At 55.7% G+C, this 15,507-nt stretch overlaps 1 protein-coding gene across 3 annotated transcripts; it reads left to right on the top strand.

The window, feature by feature from the left end:
- Nucleotides 1-784: 784 nt before the first annotated feature.
- Nucleotides 785-14,324, top strand: LOC119114899 (trifunctional enzyme subunit beta, mitochondrial). Of its 3 annotated transcripts, none has more exons than XM_037238959.1 (11): nucleotides 785-826; nucleotides 5,336-5,424; nucleotides 5,985-6,129; nucleotides 6,653-6,840; nucleotides 7,604-7,791; nucleotides 8,233-8,407; nucleotides 9,495-9,753; nucleotides 11,592-11,679; nucleotides 12,451-12,601; nucleotides 13,180-13,268; nucleotides 13,838-14,324. In XM_037238959.1, the coding sequence occupies exons 2-11, from the start codon at nucleotides 5,373-5,375 to the stop codon at nucleotides 13,880-13,882; spliced, it is 1,380 nt and encodes a 459-aa protein (XP_037094854.1). In that variant the 5' UTR covers nucleotides 785-826; nucleotides 5,336-5,372; the 3' UTR covers nucleotides 13,883-14,324. The 3 variants fall into 3 exon arrangements, with proteins under 3 accessions (XP_037094854.1, XP_037094851.1, XP_037094853.1); XM_037238956.1 differs by lacking the exon at nucleotides 785-826 and adding an exon at nucleotides 946-1,031; XM_037238958.1 differs by lacking the exon at nucleotides 785-826 and adding an exon at nucleotides 952-1,035.
- Nucleotides 14,325-15,507: the final 1,183 nt, after the last annotated feature.

Genomic DNA, 15,507 nt, shown 5'->3' on the forward strand with positions numbered 1-15,507 from the left:
GCGTCCGTGACTCAAATCTTCCCTGGCGCACCTTACCATGAAACTAAAGAATATGAACACGCAAGGTTATCAGATAACAGCATTTTAAAATTTCACACGCACGATCCTCAACGGCCCAGCTCGTACCGGGTTTTCAAACACATATAACAGGATGTGTGGCGACATGAAGGACCATACAACACATTTTACAAGTTCAAGGCATCCTATTATGCACAAAGTTCAAAAGAAATTCAACAATGAAAGGTAGGATTTTCGAGCACACCTTATTTCGCACGAGACGCGGCCAGACGTAGCCCACAGCGCACCGACGCCATTTGCCTCTGACGATCGTGATCGTTATTTTGGTCACGTGACCGCTACAATGTACGGTATATCTTCTCTGCTGTTGAATGCATCTTCTGCGGACGGACATTTGATTGAGATGCATGCAATAACATAATTCTTTCACGTCAAAATCGATAAAATATTAAAAAACAGCATTCTTACATATGCTGGTACCAACGGTATGAAAATTTCACCAAGATACTATTCCAACCACGTAACCAGGCAAAAGGTTGTGGCTGCCTGGAGGGCAGCTGAAAATATACAATGAGGCACGGAAAAGTATGCAGTAAAATATTGATGAGCTGATCATGTGGTGCCGTTAAAAGACATAAATTAGATCAGTCAGCATTAGAACGTTCCTCGGAATCAAGGAGGTCCTTTAACTCTAATAAATCAGCTGACGCACAAGATGAATATTTTTGCAGACAGCTTGTCCCGAGACGAAGAACCTGTTCGAAGCAAAGAAGTAGCAGAGCAGTTTTAGGTGTTAGCTTTTTGATTGGTGAGTTTTCTCCCATCTAGAACTGGATTGGTGAAAACAGAGATCTCTACGAGTGGTTTGCTATTTTCGATACAGATCTGGGTGTTCAGCGTTCTCAACCTGCGCCGCTTTCGGAAGACGGTCTTTCTAGGCACTGAAGTGAAGGGGGTGGGCCAACATTCTTATTCCCTTCATACATTTTGATTAGCCGGTGCATCCACCGAAGGTAGGTAGGTAATACGCGCAAACTGTGTTTTTTAGGTGGCGGGGTGCAACTTAGCGTGATGAAAGTCATTTATGAAGGTGTCTACCAAAGCCGTGGAGCACTGTAGCTGTGTAAAATTTGCAATGCATTGAATTTTGATCCTGCTGTAGATTTCATCAAACGTTGTGCTGGTTGTTATATAGGAAAGTACTTGAAATTCGGATCATGGGTCAGGGTGTACATTGGATCATGGGTTCAGTTAATGTCATTTGAGAAGAAAATGAATTTCACTTATTTTGGGAGTGTAAGCCAGACTGCAAAACTCCATATGATGACGATGTCTGGAGCAGCCATTGTGACCACAGTTTCAGAGCTTCACACCATCAGTTTGAGCGCTCATGTTTGGCACTTGATCACCACTGATTTTGGTGTCCAGGGAGCCCATGTTCAAGAAGTTATGTTGTAACTTTTGACAAAAAGCTTAAACTGTTTTTCGGGCATAGATAAGCCAGCAATTTAGCTCAGTTTGGCCTAGGATTATTCAAGTGTATGCGTGATCCAGGCTTAGCACATAAATTTTGTGTGCACATGAGGTGCAGTAGGTGGAATCTTTGGAGATTAAATATATATATATATATATATATATATATATATATATATATTGTGTTCAAGCAGTGTTGGTTTTAGGTTTTATGTGTAGCTCATCTTCAATGGACCAGGATGGGCCAGCCACTATGCAGTTTATAGATATTTAGCAGCTTACCATAGTACACAGAGCATTAGTATCTTTCCACTGCAAGGTGCTGATAGCACAGTGGTTAATGAAGCTGCATGCCTGAGGAACCATGGGCAATGGGTTTCATTCTATGCAGTCTTTAGCCTTTCTGTCTGGGTGAGAGACAGGCAATGCCATACAGCCTCAGTAGCTCAGCATATTCCAAGGTCCAAGCCCCAATGATAGTCAGCAATGGATCTGTCTGAAAGTTTTTAACCCAAATCTGTAACCAGACCAAAAAACTTTTCTTCTGAACATGTTGACAGTCAAGAAAAACTGTGCCCAAAATGTCAAAGAATAACTGTTGCATGGCTGGCTGGTTGTCATCAGATAATGCACATGATTTGGGTCTTCCACTTTGACATGCATGCTGACATATGCACATTCAATAGATAATTTTTACAAGCAGTGTGTATCTTAATAAAATATCATCATTTAAATAAACAGCAAAGCTTTAATGAAGTTATCCTTAGTTGAGAACACTCATTGTGCTGCCTATGCCTATGCCATCACTGAATGGGTAATGAAACATTCACTGCTAAATGAAATGTGTTTGTTGCATAGAATGAGGCAAGTAGCAGGGCACATAAATGTAAATCTAGTAGGCTTGGATCATGGCATTTTTAAAAGTAAGGGAGAGCCCTACAGTGAGCAGCTTCTCTTGGCTTGCTACAAAGAATGAGGCAGGTGATTGGGCACATAAATGTGAATCTAGTAGGGTTGGATCATGACATTTCTAAAAAGTAAGGAAGAGCCCTACAGTCAGCATCTTTTCTTGGCTGGGTGGCTCAATATCATGCTGGGTACCGAAGTGCACCATTATAAAAATTACAGAAACTTGAACTATATGTTCTGAGACCAATTTGGCCTTATATGTATTCCACAATTCGGGCAGAATGGGCTTGCATTTCTTCTCCTAATGTTTGTAATATGATGCACATTTTTTGCTTTAACTCAGCTGATGGTAACTAGGCCCAGTTTCCTGATCCCACCTCTGACCTCTCCACCCCACCCCCCTCCCCACCCTCTTCCACATCTCCAGGTCTCCATACTCCTCATGCATGTGCTTCTTAGCCAATATTTTTGTTAGCTATATTCACCAGCATTGCACCAGAGACCACTCCAACCGCACCACTCTGGCAGCGTAGACAAAGACAGACATGTATGTGCGCTGTCCACAGTAGGCTCATGGCTATTCAATTTCATCATCACAGCATTGAAATAAGGTGTCAATGACTATGAGTGCAAAGCTGGAACCATTATGTGGTCAGAGTAGACATTGAGGTGCTAGGTGGATTTCAGTGCACAGCCAAACCCACTAAGTCATGTGGGGTCACAGGTAAGGTAGTTATGCTGGTTAGCATGTGGGCAATACAGGTGTCCCCTTCCCATCTCTGTGTAGAAGCAGGAATCTTCATCCTGTCATGTGAGGATGTGGGGTCTGAGATGCCTCCCAAAATTCACAGGCCAGCACTTCTGGTTTACCAGAGCTAGCACCTTTTGAAGAAGCAACACAACACAGTATTTGGTGAGGCTGTCTGCAGATAGCCAGCTGAGTTTTTCCAGCAAATCTGAAACATGGTAAACTTTTGTACTCATAGATCATGTTTGCTGCAGAGCTGATGACTTTTTGAAGCCAAGAAAACATGTTTGAGTACCATTCCCATAAACTGAAATGCAGTATCAGATCTGTGGGAGGACCAAGGCACTCATCAGCATGGAGACAACACTAGGGGCAAGTAGCTACTCAGAAGTGCTAGGCTGTAGAGAGTGTGAAACTTAAGATGCTGTCAAACAATCACAATGTCAAGAGTACTGTCCTACCAGCAACAGTCAGTTGACTCTGGGTTTACATCTAGTGCCTGGTGATAGTTTCACAGCCCCTGGTGATAGTTTCTGGACACAGGGCATGCAACATGAAAGGAACTTTGCTCTGTCAGGGTGGAATGCAGCATGTGTGGGGTACCAGCTGCCTACGAGGTCCTCCCGGACATGGACGCCATATTACACTCACCACCCCACAAGACTCAAATTGCATCCCTACCATGGCCCTCCCGTTGAGCGGGTCACAAGAACCCCAGAGTGTTTGGGTTGCTCCCCGGCCTGAGTCATGCACAGAAAGGTGGTCTGCACCTATGTGGATGCTTCAGAGGATATGGCCGCCTCTTTGACCTGGGAAGTGTCAGATCCAGAAGATGGTGCATGTGATCCATCCTTCTACATTGGATGCCTTTGGTGGCAGGTTGTACTTGTCCAATCCCTGTGTGGCAGAACATGTGGAACTGTCTGCTGGCTAGAAGGGAGTAGTAGATGTTGTCTGGGTTTGTGGTCCTCAGAATAGAATAAGTAACATCACCTTTCAAAATCCTTTGCCCTTTCACATTCAGTTCATATACCAAATGTGTGTCAAATTGATGCTCATTTATGTAATGTTTTAGTCAGAGCAACGAATGGTCGTGGTGTAATTAAACCATAAGAAACCACTTAGCATGCTTTATAATCTGTAAGTGTTGACTTCTCTCCAACATATAGTTATCAGGCAAAAAGATGAAAGGACTTCAGTTTCGGCCTGGGCGTGGCGAAGTCATGGTTTGCCCCAGTGGCTTCGGCTTTGGCTTCGGCTTTGAGCCATTTTTCACGGCTGGCTTCGGTTGCGACATTGGCTTCGTGCCGTTTCGAACAATTAGTTTCAGCTTTATCTTTGGCTTCGTCTCATTTCAGACAACTGGTTTCGGCCAAAACACGCATTTGATCATGAGTCCGGTCTCAGATCTATGCGGGCTTAAAATGTTGCGGATTTGACATGTTGATTATTCACTGCGTTTGTGACTTTACTTTCCTAAAACAATGACCGGCTACCCCAGTGCACCACATAACTTCCCTAGGCTGGGACGCATGCACGAACAGAATCGCAAGCTGGTCGGTCATTCTTAGGACAAATTAACACCTGACGACGGCGGCAGAACTAACTGTCCGAAGCGTACTGTGTGTACTGACACGCAGGACGAGAACGGTGATCGGAAGACTTTCCATCCAGAATGCATATTGTCTCAGTCAGTTGTCAATCCGTCCTGTCTTAGTAATTCCGCAAAACAACTGGTATGTTTCTGAACCCCACGGGTTTGAACAGACGCGATTTTTTGTGCCGTGCAAAACGACACTGTGCATTAGATTTGGCGTGGGCTTTGACCTCTTAATTTTAACTTGATGGTGTTTCGGCTTTGGCTTGGCGTTTCCAATGTACGAAGTCCCTGGCTTCGGCTTCGCGTTTACAAAGTTTTGAGCCGCTGGCTTTGTATTTGCTCGGCCGTTTTAAAAGTACGAAGCCGCTGGCTTCGGTTTTACAGTTACAAACTTCGAAGCCACCGGCTTCGGATTCGACTTCGGTCATGAGCTGTACACTTAGGATTACCCTGGTCATGGGATTATCCTTAGTAAGCGCAGATGTTTGGATTTTCGAATTGGTTGCAACGTTCCGTGCTCGGATTGATATATCAGGTCCCGTGCATGAGCATCGGCTTTTCAACTAACGTTCACCCCCTGTCACCAGGTGATAAGGCACTCAGTCCAACCCAGGGGGCTTCGCCATGGCTGTTCTTCAAATCAAACCCGCCCAGCTACAGAGGCTGTTCTGCTATGGTAAGCGCCGGCGCACGTCTCGGAAAGCACGTCTATCTGTGCTCGGCGGTGCCGTGTCAGGCGTTCAGCGTGTGCACAGTCGAGATGACTCAGACTGTCAGAGATTGCGTGGGAGAGTCGCTGGAGACAAGACACCGACGGCGTGTAGCTGTGTACCGGTCTGGGCAGCACCGGAAAAGCTCGCGTGCTCCGTTAGCTGATGCACGTGGAGTACCATACCTCCACTTTGGAGGATATTGGTGTAGTGTTTCGTGGTCTGAACCAAGTCTCATCCGAATGTCTGCTTGAATTTCTCGCCCAACACAGCCCAGTGCAGTAACTTCGAATTATTTTTCTCGGGAATGGGAGATATCTCTCAATGCTATGTTATGTTATGGCTCATGGAATACCTAATCTACTGTGTGTGATGAGGCTTTTCGTCGAAAGGGTCTCAGTGGAGAGCTTGGGAAGGACGTTTTTTGCTAGCCCCAGTTTAACCACCACAGCTAAGTACCTCCTTGTCTCCGTTGTTCCGCGCGCGGTGTGCTGACCCTCTCAAATCCGTGTGTTGTGACCCGCAGGTGGCGTGCGCACAATGGCGGCGGCCGCCTCGCAAGCTAAGAAGCCCAACGTGGTGCTGGTGGAGGGCGTGCGCACCCCGTTTCTCATGTCCGCCACCGAGTACAACAAGATGATGCCGCACGACCTGGCCCGCGAGGCTCTGCTGTGAGTGCCGACCGGCTGGGGGTCACGTGACCCGCTGCACCAGCTGGGGGTCACGGGACCCGCTGCACGGGCTGGGGGTCACGGGACCCGCTGCACCAGCTGAGGGTGACGAGACCCGCTGCACCAGCTGGGGGTCACGGGACCCGCTGCACCGGCTGGGGGTCACGTGCCCTTTTAGTTTAGCAGCCAGCTGACGCCACTGCAGCAGCCCGTCCTCAGGCCAGCACTGACCTTTAGAAAATAACCGATCACGTCATGTGGCTGGAGAATCGAAACCGGTGCGCGAGGGGGTGCTTGTCCTTTGCGCGAAAGACGTACCCCCGGTGGGGTAGCTTTGCTAAATAAGGTGTGAGAATGGACCCCACGCCATCCCAAATGAACTGAATACTGCACGTCTGTGTACCCTGTATGGTCCAAACCGCGTCCATTCGTCGACGGCGGGCGCCGCCGCGCACCGCCGTCTCCTGCCCGCCTTCCGCCGTCACGCCCCGCCGCCCCTGACCGTGCTGCCGGCGGCCGGCAGCGGCCTGGTGCGTAAGGTGGACTGCGACCCGGCCGACATCGACTACGTCACGCTCGGCACCGTCATCCAGGAGGTGAAGACGAGCAACATCGCGCGCGAGGCCATGCTGGGCGCCGGCTTCTCGGAAAAGACGCCGGCGCACACCGTCACCATGGCCTGCATCTCGTCCAACGCGGCCATCGCCACCTGTGAGTGGCGCCGCACCGGCCGCTGGTCAGACGTGTCCGGTGGGACGGACCCGCCGGCCCTGCCTGCTCCCGCCCGGCGCAGGCAGGGCGGGCAGCGACGCTCCTGGTGGCGGGTGCCGGCGGGATAGACTGTGGACCCCGCCGCCCGACTGCGGCTTTGGCCTGGTGCTTGCTCATCTAGTGCCCGTTCGGTTGCCTTTTGTTATCTTATGGGCTGATATATCACTATCTAATCAGGTGCGGGCCTGGCAGCCGGGCTGGATGGGTGACGGAGGGCTGTGTGGAGTGGCTCGGGCGCACCCTGTAATGGGCGATAGTGGCGATCTGTGCAGTATGCGTCGGGGACAGTGACGTCATCCCAGTGCGGTGGACGATCCGCCGCGTCACCGGATCGCCTATACCCGATACCGATGACCTTGACCGCCGGCAATGGCCTAGATTGTCACCTGAGTCTGTCCTTGGTGCTCGCCGTCCCCTGTGACCCCGTCCCCATCCCGCGTCACTGCATGTGCACAGCGGGCCTGACCTGACTACCGCACGCAGGACGTCTCGAACATCGCCCTTGACCAGGTGCATCGCTATGGCCCCCGCGTCGCCCTGTGACCCTGCGCGTCGCATTGTTGACCCCGCGCGCCGCCCTGTGACCCCGCACGTTGCCTGTGGCGCCGTGCACCACCTGTGACCCCCGCGTGCCACCCTGTGACCCCACGCCGCCCTGACGCGCCGCGTGCCGTGCGCCGCCGTGCCGCTGCGGCCTGCGCAGGCGTGGGCCTGATCTCGGCCGGCGTGTACGACACGTGCGTGGCCGGCGGCGTGGAGTTCATGTCGGACGTGCCGATCCGGCACTCGCGCCAGATGCGCTCCATCATGCTGCGCGCCAACCGCGCCAAGACGCTGGGCCAGCGGCTCGGCCTGCTCGCCTCCATCCGGCCCTCATTCTTCGCGCCAGAGGTCAGTCCACGGCTCGCCGAGGCGGCGGCCGGCCAGGCTCGGCGCGCAGGGCGTGCGCTGGTGGCTCGGCATGGAACTCAGCCTGTTTGAAAACGCGGTGTGCATCTTGGAGACTAGAGGCAGGGCGCCGTTATCGGAGGTTACAGAGTGCGCACTTGGTCTATGCTGCGGGTGGTTGCCTCGCCGTCTAGTTTGAATGCATTTGGCACGACGTTGGAATTTCACTTGATGCGCTCTTGTCAGCTGGGCTCAGATCCCCATGTTGTAAACTAAGCTGAAGTTGACGGCTACACCGCAGCCGTGTGGGACACGTGACCGACGGTTCCCCTTCCGGTCGCACCTGACGTCACATATTGACAGCCACCGTCGCGGTCACGTGAGCTCAAGAGCCATTAGGCTCCAAATGGTGGTAATCATCGCCACCGCCGCGTGTCCCGCCAGCTGCCGGGCATCGCCGAGTTCAGCACGGGCGAGGTGATGGGGCATTCGGCCGACCGGCTGGCGGCCGCCTTCTGCGTCAGCAAGGCTGAGCAGGACGAGTACGCGCTCCGCTCCCACCAGCTGGCCCTGGACGCGCGCAAGAACGGCCTCCTCTGCGACGTCGTCCCCGTCAAAGGTCAGTGCTTGGCGAGTACGCTCTAATGGCGGGGGGGGGGGGGGGGCTCACGCGTGGAAACGGTGTACGACGCGAGAATCAGCATGAGCCAACTTTACGCACGTTTTCAGACATTCGACGCTGTTCAGGCAGATCTGACCACCACAGGATCGCACGTTAAAGTCAAGTGTGTCTACGTCATGCGCTCATATTTCCGTGTTTCTTACTTGTGTTGTACATCGATGTGCCCCCACGTGAAATAACATCTCCGTTTTGGGTCTTGGGTTGGAAGGATCTAGAGCGTAATCTTGTGGAAGCGTGTGAGTTCCCAAACGGCACAGCCACATGTATGAGAACTCACAAACCTCTTTTACGGGGCAGGTAAACTCTCCCAACTGTAACGCCTCTAGTGCGCATTCGAACCTGGCTGTCCGTCCCCGTCCCCGCGGCAGCCGGCGAAGCAGACTCTACGCTGGCGACGTCAGCGGTGACACGTGTCGCCGCGTGATCATTTACAACATCCCGAGCGTCCGACCACCGGGTGCACTACCCCACGCGGCGGCCGGTGTCGGTGGCCGCACCGCCCCGTTTTAGCACACACCACAGTCGGACATTTTTTCAACGCGAAGGCCAGCTCGGCTGCTTTTCATGTACGTGCGTGAGGGTATGGACGGTCATTGACGATTGTGTCAGACCTTGTCTGATATCATCAGCGGGTTCAGGTATAACTACGCTGTGGGAAACTGACCACTGCTGCCGGGTCTCAGTCTCAGTCCGCGTTAAATCACCCTGACCGGGAAGTGTCACCTTTCGTCAGTTCGTCTATTCAGGATTCCTGCGTAAGATAGCTACAACGGTCGGGCGCCTTTGTGACCTGATCTGTCTTAAATTGGTCCGTCCTGTCCGGTCCGGTTCGGTCTGGTGTGGTCTGGTCTGGTCTGGTCTGGTCTGGTCTGGTCTGGTCTGGTCCGGTCCGGTCCGATCTGGTTTGGCCCGATCCGATTCGATCGCGTCTGGTCTGTTCGGTTTTGATCCGGTCCGACCCGGTCCGGTCTGGCCCGATCCGGTCCTGTCGGGTCCGGCGCCTGACCCGGCCTGCTGCCGACAGTGCCGGGCAAGGACCAGATGGTCTCGGAGGACAACGGCATCAGGCTGACGCCGCCGGCCAAGATGGCCGCCATGAAGCCGGCGTTCGTCAAGCCGCACGGCACGGTGACGGCGGCCAACTCGTCCTTCCTGACCGACGGCGCCTCGGCCTGCCTCATCACCACTGAGGAGAAGGCCAAGGAGATGGGCTGGAAGCCCAAGGCGTACCTGCGCGAGCTGACGTTCGTCTCGCAGGACCCCAAGGACCAGCTGCTGCTGGGGTGAGCGCAGCGGCGGCCCGCTCTGACCAGGCACCGGCCGGCCGGGGGTCGGCGCGCTTGGTTGTGGAGGGGCGGGGAGGATCGCGTTTGGCTCGTGGCGCGGCGGGGTACAGCTTCACTTTGTGGGGATGGCTTGAACAGTTAGGGAGATGAGGTGAAAACATCGTTGTGTTGTCCAAAAGTTTGGACTATGGCGACGGCTATTTTAAGACCAGGAAGCGGGGTTTCACAGTCACGCTTTTTGTCGTCTGAAAAGCGTTTTTGTTTGTCACTGCTTGAATTTGGTCCAGCACAAAAATTTGCGCTTTAACTTCTAGGGTTCGCTGGGTGTCATTTATCCGCCGTCAATAAGAGGTCCGCGCCAGCTCCTTTCCTCTCCTCAGATTACTCCTCCCGTCTGCCCCGGAGTGAGGTGGGCGGGTGTTGGAGGGGCGCACCCCTCAGATCACTCCCACCCGTCTGCCCCGGAGTGAGCTGGGCAGGCGGGGGCTGTTCAGCAGACCGCACTCCTCCCGCTGTCCGGCGCGCGGCCCGGGCCGACGTCAGTAGCGGTCACTCAGTGCCAGCTGTGCACCGTTGCATTGGCAGAGCCTCCGCCCTGGCTGCGGCCCACCTGGCACAGCGTCCGGAGATGTGGCGGCCGTCAAACGCGCCCCGCACCTGCCCAGAGAAATCGGCAGGGCCTCCCGTCGTATAGACGCGATCGAAACCCTGCACTCCACGGGAGAAGCTGACAAAGTCAAACTGTTGCCTTGTGCCAGTCGCCGAATGTTGGTCTGGCACGATCGTGCCGCCTGGGATGGCTCCTGCGGAACAGGGCCATCGGCGGAATGCTGCGCAAACGTTATCGTTATGTCCTCCCCCTGGGCTGTTACAGCCTTCTGTAAAATTGTCTTCATCTTACGGGTAGATGACGACAAAGATGGGGTGCAGCGCTTCAATATTTTGGCCAAAATTCGTAGACGTATACATGCGCAAAGACATCAGGAAAAAATGGTGCCCCACTTGGACTTTTCTGGTTGCATTAATGACTCGCACTGTCAGTTACACAGGTATGCTTTGCGTACGACAGGGGTTCCAGTTTTCGGCACGTACACGACAGAGATTTCAGTTTTCGACATACACATGACGGAAGTTTCTGTTTTCGGTATCTATGCGGGAGGGACCTGACCACGCAGACGCAGGCGCACACGCAGACTATCCCGGCTCCGCGGGCCCGGTGCGTCAAGAGGACGGCTCCGGCGACATAAAGCGAGGCCGTGCCCTGGGGAAATGACACCGGACCAAAGGGTCTATTTAAAGACGGACCATACCCGGGACGCCACGGCCATGTGCGCTAATTGGTTCAGCGTTTACCCGACGGCCAGGCGATCACTTCCCAGCTGCTGCACCATCTCCTGAGTAGGAGGCGGTCGGGGAAAAGCGTACCGAAGTCAGGCTTGAACCAGTGACTTCCGACTGTCATTGCCACACGGATCGACCAGCTGCGCTGCCGGGATAATCAGAGACATCCTGTTAGTGGGCGTTTGACGTTGGTGACAAAACGAAGATATGTGAAGCAAGTTAGCGCGATGTTCGGGTGGACTTAAAGATAACGGACTAGAATTACCTGAACCGAACCACAAGAAGCATTTATTGGGATCACTAATTTTTGTTAAAAATGGCATAGTAGTGTGAGGGTCTGTATCGTTGCCTAAGTGCTTGTGAGCAACATCTGAGTGGTGTAGATAATTGCATCGCTTTAAGTGTCACCAAGTGTTCGTGACCGTGCCTCGCTGCTGCTGGAGTGCCGGCCGGCGCGTCGCTGCGGCGTCTGACCGTCCGTCCGGGGTCGGCAGGCCGACGTACGCCACGCCCCGCGTGCTGGAGAAGGCCGGCCTCAAGGCGCAGGACATCGACGTCTGGGAGTTCCACGAGGCCTTCGCCGTGAGTGGCAGCGTCACCCGCGCTCACAGTTCTGTTGTCGACATAAGTTCCGTTCTGTGGTTCTGATTCACTCGTTAGCACTCTACCGGACTTCTGGCGTGCGGTTTCAATTGCGCATGCGCAAAGGCTGGACAGATGGCGCTGGTAGCGGCGCCCGGCAGGGTTGCTGTTCTGTTGGTGCTGTCTCGCTCAGCGCGCCATGCCGGCTGCCGTGCTACAGGGCCACGATCGGACCCGCAGGCGTGGCCGTCTGGGCTCCGCTGTCCGTCCCAGTGTCGCTGTGGGGAGCCCGGCCCGCCCCGTCACCCGGCGTCAGGTATCGGTGTTGACCCGCGGCTGACCAGACCCAGCAGCGGTCCGTAACGCCGGCCCCGCCCCGTGCCCCGGAGCCAGGTCTCGGTGTTGACCCGCGGCTGACCAGACCCAGCAGCGGTCCGTAACGCCGGCCCCGCCCCGTGCCCCGGAGCCAGGTCTCGGTGTTGACCCGCGGCTGACCAGACCCAGCAGCGGTCCGTAACGCCGGCCCCGCCCCGTGCCCGGGAGCCAGGTCTCGGTGTTGACCCGCGGTTGACCAGACCCAGCAGCGGTCCGTAACGCCGGCCCCGCCCCGTGCCCCGGAGCCAGGTCTCGGTGTTGACCCGCGGCTGACCAGACCCAGCAGCGGTCCGTAATGCCGGCCCCGCCCGTGCCTGGGAGCCAGGTCTCGGTGTTGACCCGCGGCTGACCAGGCCCAGCAGCGGCCCGTAACGCCGGCCCCGTCCCGTGCCTCAGGGTCAGATCCTGGCCAACATGAAGGCCATGGACTCGGACTACTTCGCCAAGAACCAGATGGGCCGCTCGGCCAAGGTGGGCGCACCGCCGATGGACAAGTTCAACAAGTGGGGCGGCTCGCTCAGCATCGGCCACCCGTTCGGCGCCACAGGTGCGAGCCGGGCCGGCGCCCCGCCGGGGCCCGGGCAGTGCGGCCGCGCACCGCCCGCTGTCGGACCCAGCGCCGGCGTTTTCGGGCGCTGCTCCCGGCCGCCGCGCGGCGCGGCAGCTCGTGGCGCTGCAGGGCGGTGATGGGCAGGGCGGCCGCCAGCTACTGAGGGCGTAACGATGAACACTACCCCTGGAACCCCTGGCGCGTTGGGCCGTACAGACTGCCCCATGGTGATTGCTTTATTTTTCATTACTCAACTCAACATTCCTAATTTGTTAAGCGCTGCCAGCTAATTGGATGTCGGCATGCATTTTGGGTTCTATTACATACAATTGGGTGCACTTATAATTGGGTGCTGTTCATGTACCCCGATGCATGCCAATAAAATTAACCTACACCACACTTGTTAGGTAGATATTTTGTGTAATATTCGCATTCCCCCTAACACACGTTGTTGAGACATGTGTTGCCTCGGAGACAATAGCAGGTGCTAGATAACCCAGGGGCGGGTGCCGCGCCGCTCGACCGGCCGCCGCGGCGGGGCGGTAGCGCCGTCTGACGACGTGTCTGGCCGGCAGGTGTCCGGCTGGCAATGCACGCCGCTCACCGGCTCATCAAGGAGGACGGCAAGTACGCGCTCATCGCCGCCTGCGCCGCCGGAGGACAGGTGAGTCGTCCGTGTCCGCTCGCGAACGGTGGGTCATCCTCTCCTGCTCCCTTCCGGCCTTGGGTGGCGGGTCAGCCCTCCCCCGCTGTTGGGTGGTGGGCCGCCCTTCCTCGAGCCTTGACCGGTGGGTCAACCTCCCGTGCTCTCTTCCGGCCTCGGGCGGCGGGCCACCCTTCCCCGCTGTTGGGTGGTGGGCCGCTATTACTCGAGCCTCGACCGGTGGGTCACCCTGCTCTGCTCTCCTCGAGCCCCGGACGGCGGGTCAGCTCTCTTTTATCCATTGGCAGTGGTTGGTCCCCCACCGCTGCACGGCCGGCGCCTCTTGGTGTATGGAGGCGGGCCTCTGCTCTCTCTGCGACGGGTTCGCCATCCGCAGCTAGCCTACTGTCCCGTCACCGTCTATCGGGCAGCTTTTAGAACTGACTGCCGAGCCGCTGTGCGTATGATGCGCGTGACGTGTCGTCGGCCGAGTCCCTCACCGGAGGTGGTGCCGGGCGGCCCGCTGGCGCCGCCCGGCCCGGCGGCGGTCCGTGACCGGGCCTTGACCTGACGGGAGCCTCGCTCGGCAGGGCGTGGGCATGATCGTGGAGCGCTACCCCGGAGCCGCCATGTGAGACGCCGCCCCGGCCGGCCGCCTCTGTTACAATGCAAGTCGCCTCTCCGGAGGCGGCCAGGTGACGCGTCTCCGGGAAGGTGGCGCGGTGTGAATGCGTGGGATGCGGGCGATATCTGATTATTTTATCAATATAGTGCGGAATTGGTAAGCGTGATTCGCAGCGTGTGAACGGGCACCGTACTGGACGTGGCGTGCGTATAGCCGTTCGTAATGAATTGCCAGCGATTACAGGAACATAAACAGATGGTGGCGATTGTGATGCCGCCCAAGTACGGGCCTCGTGTTGAATTGTCATTCGCCGAACCAGCCGGACGCTGTGTATATGTTAGCAGCATCCGTAAGCCGCACCTGATGTTTGCGCCGGGCGCGGCGGGGTAGCCACAGACCAGATATGTGATGACGTGCGGTCTGCCGATGTGAATACAGAGACCGAGCCCGTGCAGGGCGTGTGCGCATCTGCGACGGGGCAGGATGTCGGAGCGGCGGGGACGCCTGACACCCGTCAGGACGTACCAGGCCGCTCCCGTGGGGTCTCGTTCGGTGGTGTGTTCCGGACGTCTCACCCCCGCGCCACGCTGCCTGGAGTCGCTCGGCCGCAATGGCATGCGGCCACGGCCGCCGTATCGGAGGCTGTCGCTCACGCTCCGTCGCTGCATCGCTGCACAGTTTGACCGCGGAGCAGATATGGTGTGTGTTGCGGCTGCGCCCTAAACTGGCGCGGTGTCGACGTCTGCGTCCCAGCCGCGGATTGGTCCATTCCCGGACCGCACACCGTCCTTGTGCGATCTGGCAGCCGGTGCGCCGGCCAGAGCCGGGCCTCGTCTCCGGCCGTGCGGTTTGCGACACGAAGTGACCTCGCCACTCGCGGTGGTTTAACACTTACATCACCGCTCACATCGCAATGGCGCTTATGCATAACTCAAAACCGAATATGATGTATGCTCCGGACGTGGGAGCATGACATTTCTCCTGTGCCTTTAAGACGACGCAGTGGAAAAGACATTTGGGACAGGCATATGCTCCGCGTCCAGCAGAATAGCCTAAGTAGCCGACGCGCTCCATTATAGCAATCACCACGTTCGTATCCGATTCGTATGTATCAATCGGATCAGGTCCAAGTTGAGTATGTCATATAATGCAAATGCTCCATTATACCAATCACCACGTTCCGTATCCGATTCGTATGTATCAATCGGATCAGGTCAAAGTTGAGTATGTCATATAATGCAGATGCTGCAATACGCAACGCGTTTTCTCGGTATGTTGTGACTCGGTCACAGTAGACTAGGCTGGTCAAGTCTTTCTCGTGGATGTACCCTCCCCGATTGTGCCCAGTGAGCACGTGCGCACATGTTGCGAAATGAGGAACGCGCTCTTCCGTATGGGGCGAGAGAGCTCACCTCCGTCAGAAGATGGCACACATTGGACAGCCAACGGAGAGAAGAAGAGCTCGCAATTTATCATCCGCCCGCATTCTCTACGAACTTGCAAGGTGGAGACTGTCCCGTTTTTTCGCGTGTCCAAATCCGTTTGTGGCCTGTCAGTGAACCGGTCTGCCCACACAGGTCCGACTCGAAATCCGGTACGCCTCCTGTTCTGTCCCAGCGCGCTTTTGTTTCGTTT

Source organism: Pollicipes pollicipes, unplaced genomic scaffold, assembly GCF_011947565.3.
Source record: "Pollicipes pollicipes isolate AB1234 unplaced genomic scaffold, Ppol_2.1 Scaffold_3087;HRSCAF=3621_pilon_pilon_pilon, whole genome shotgun sequence".
In the NCBI taxonomy this organism is placed as follows: domain Eukaryota; kingdom Metazoa; phylum Arthropoda; class Thecostraca; order Pollicipedomorpha; family Pollicipedidae; genus Pollicipes; species Pollicipes pollicipes.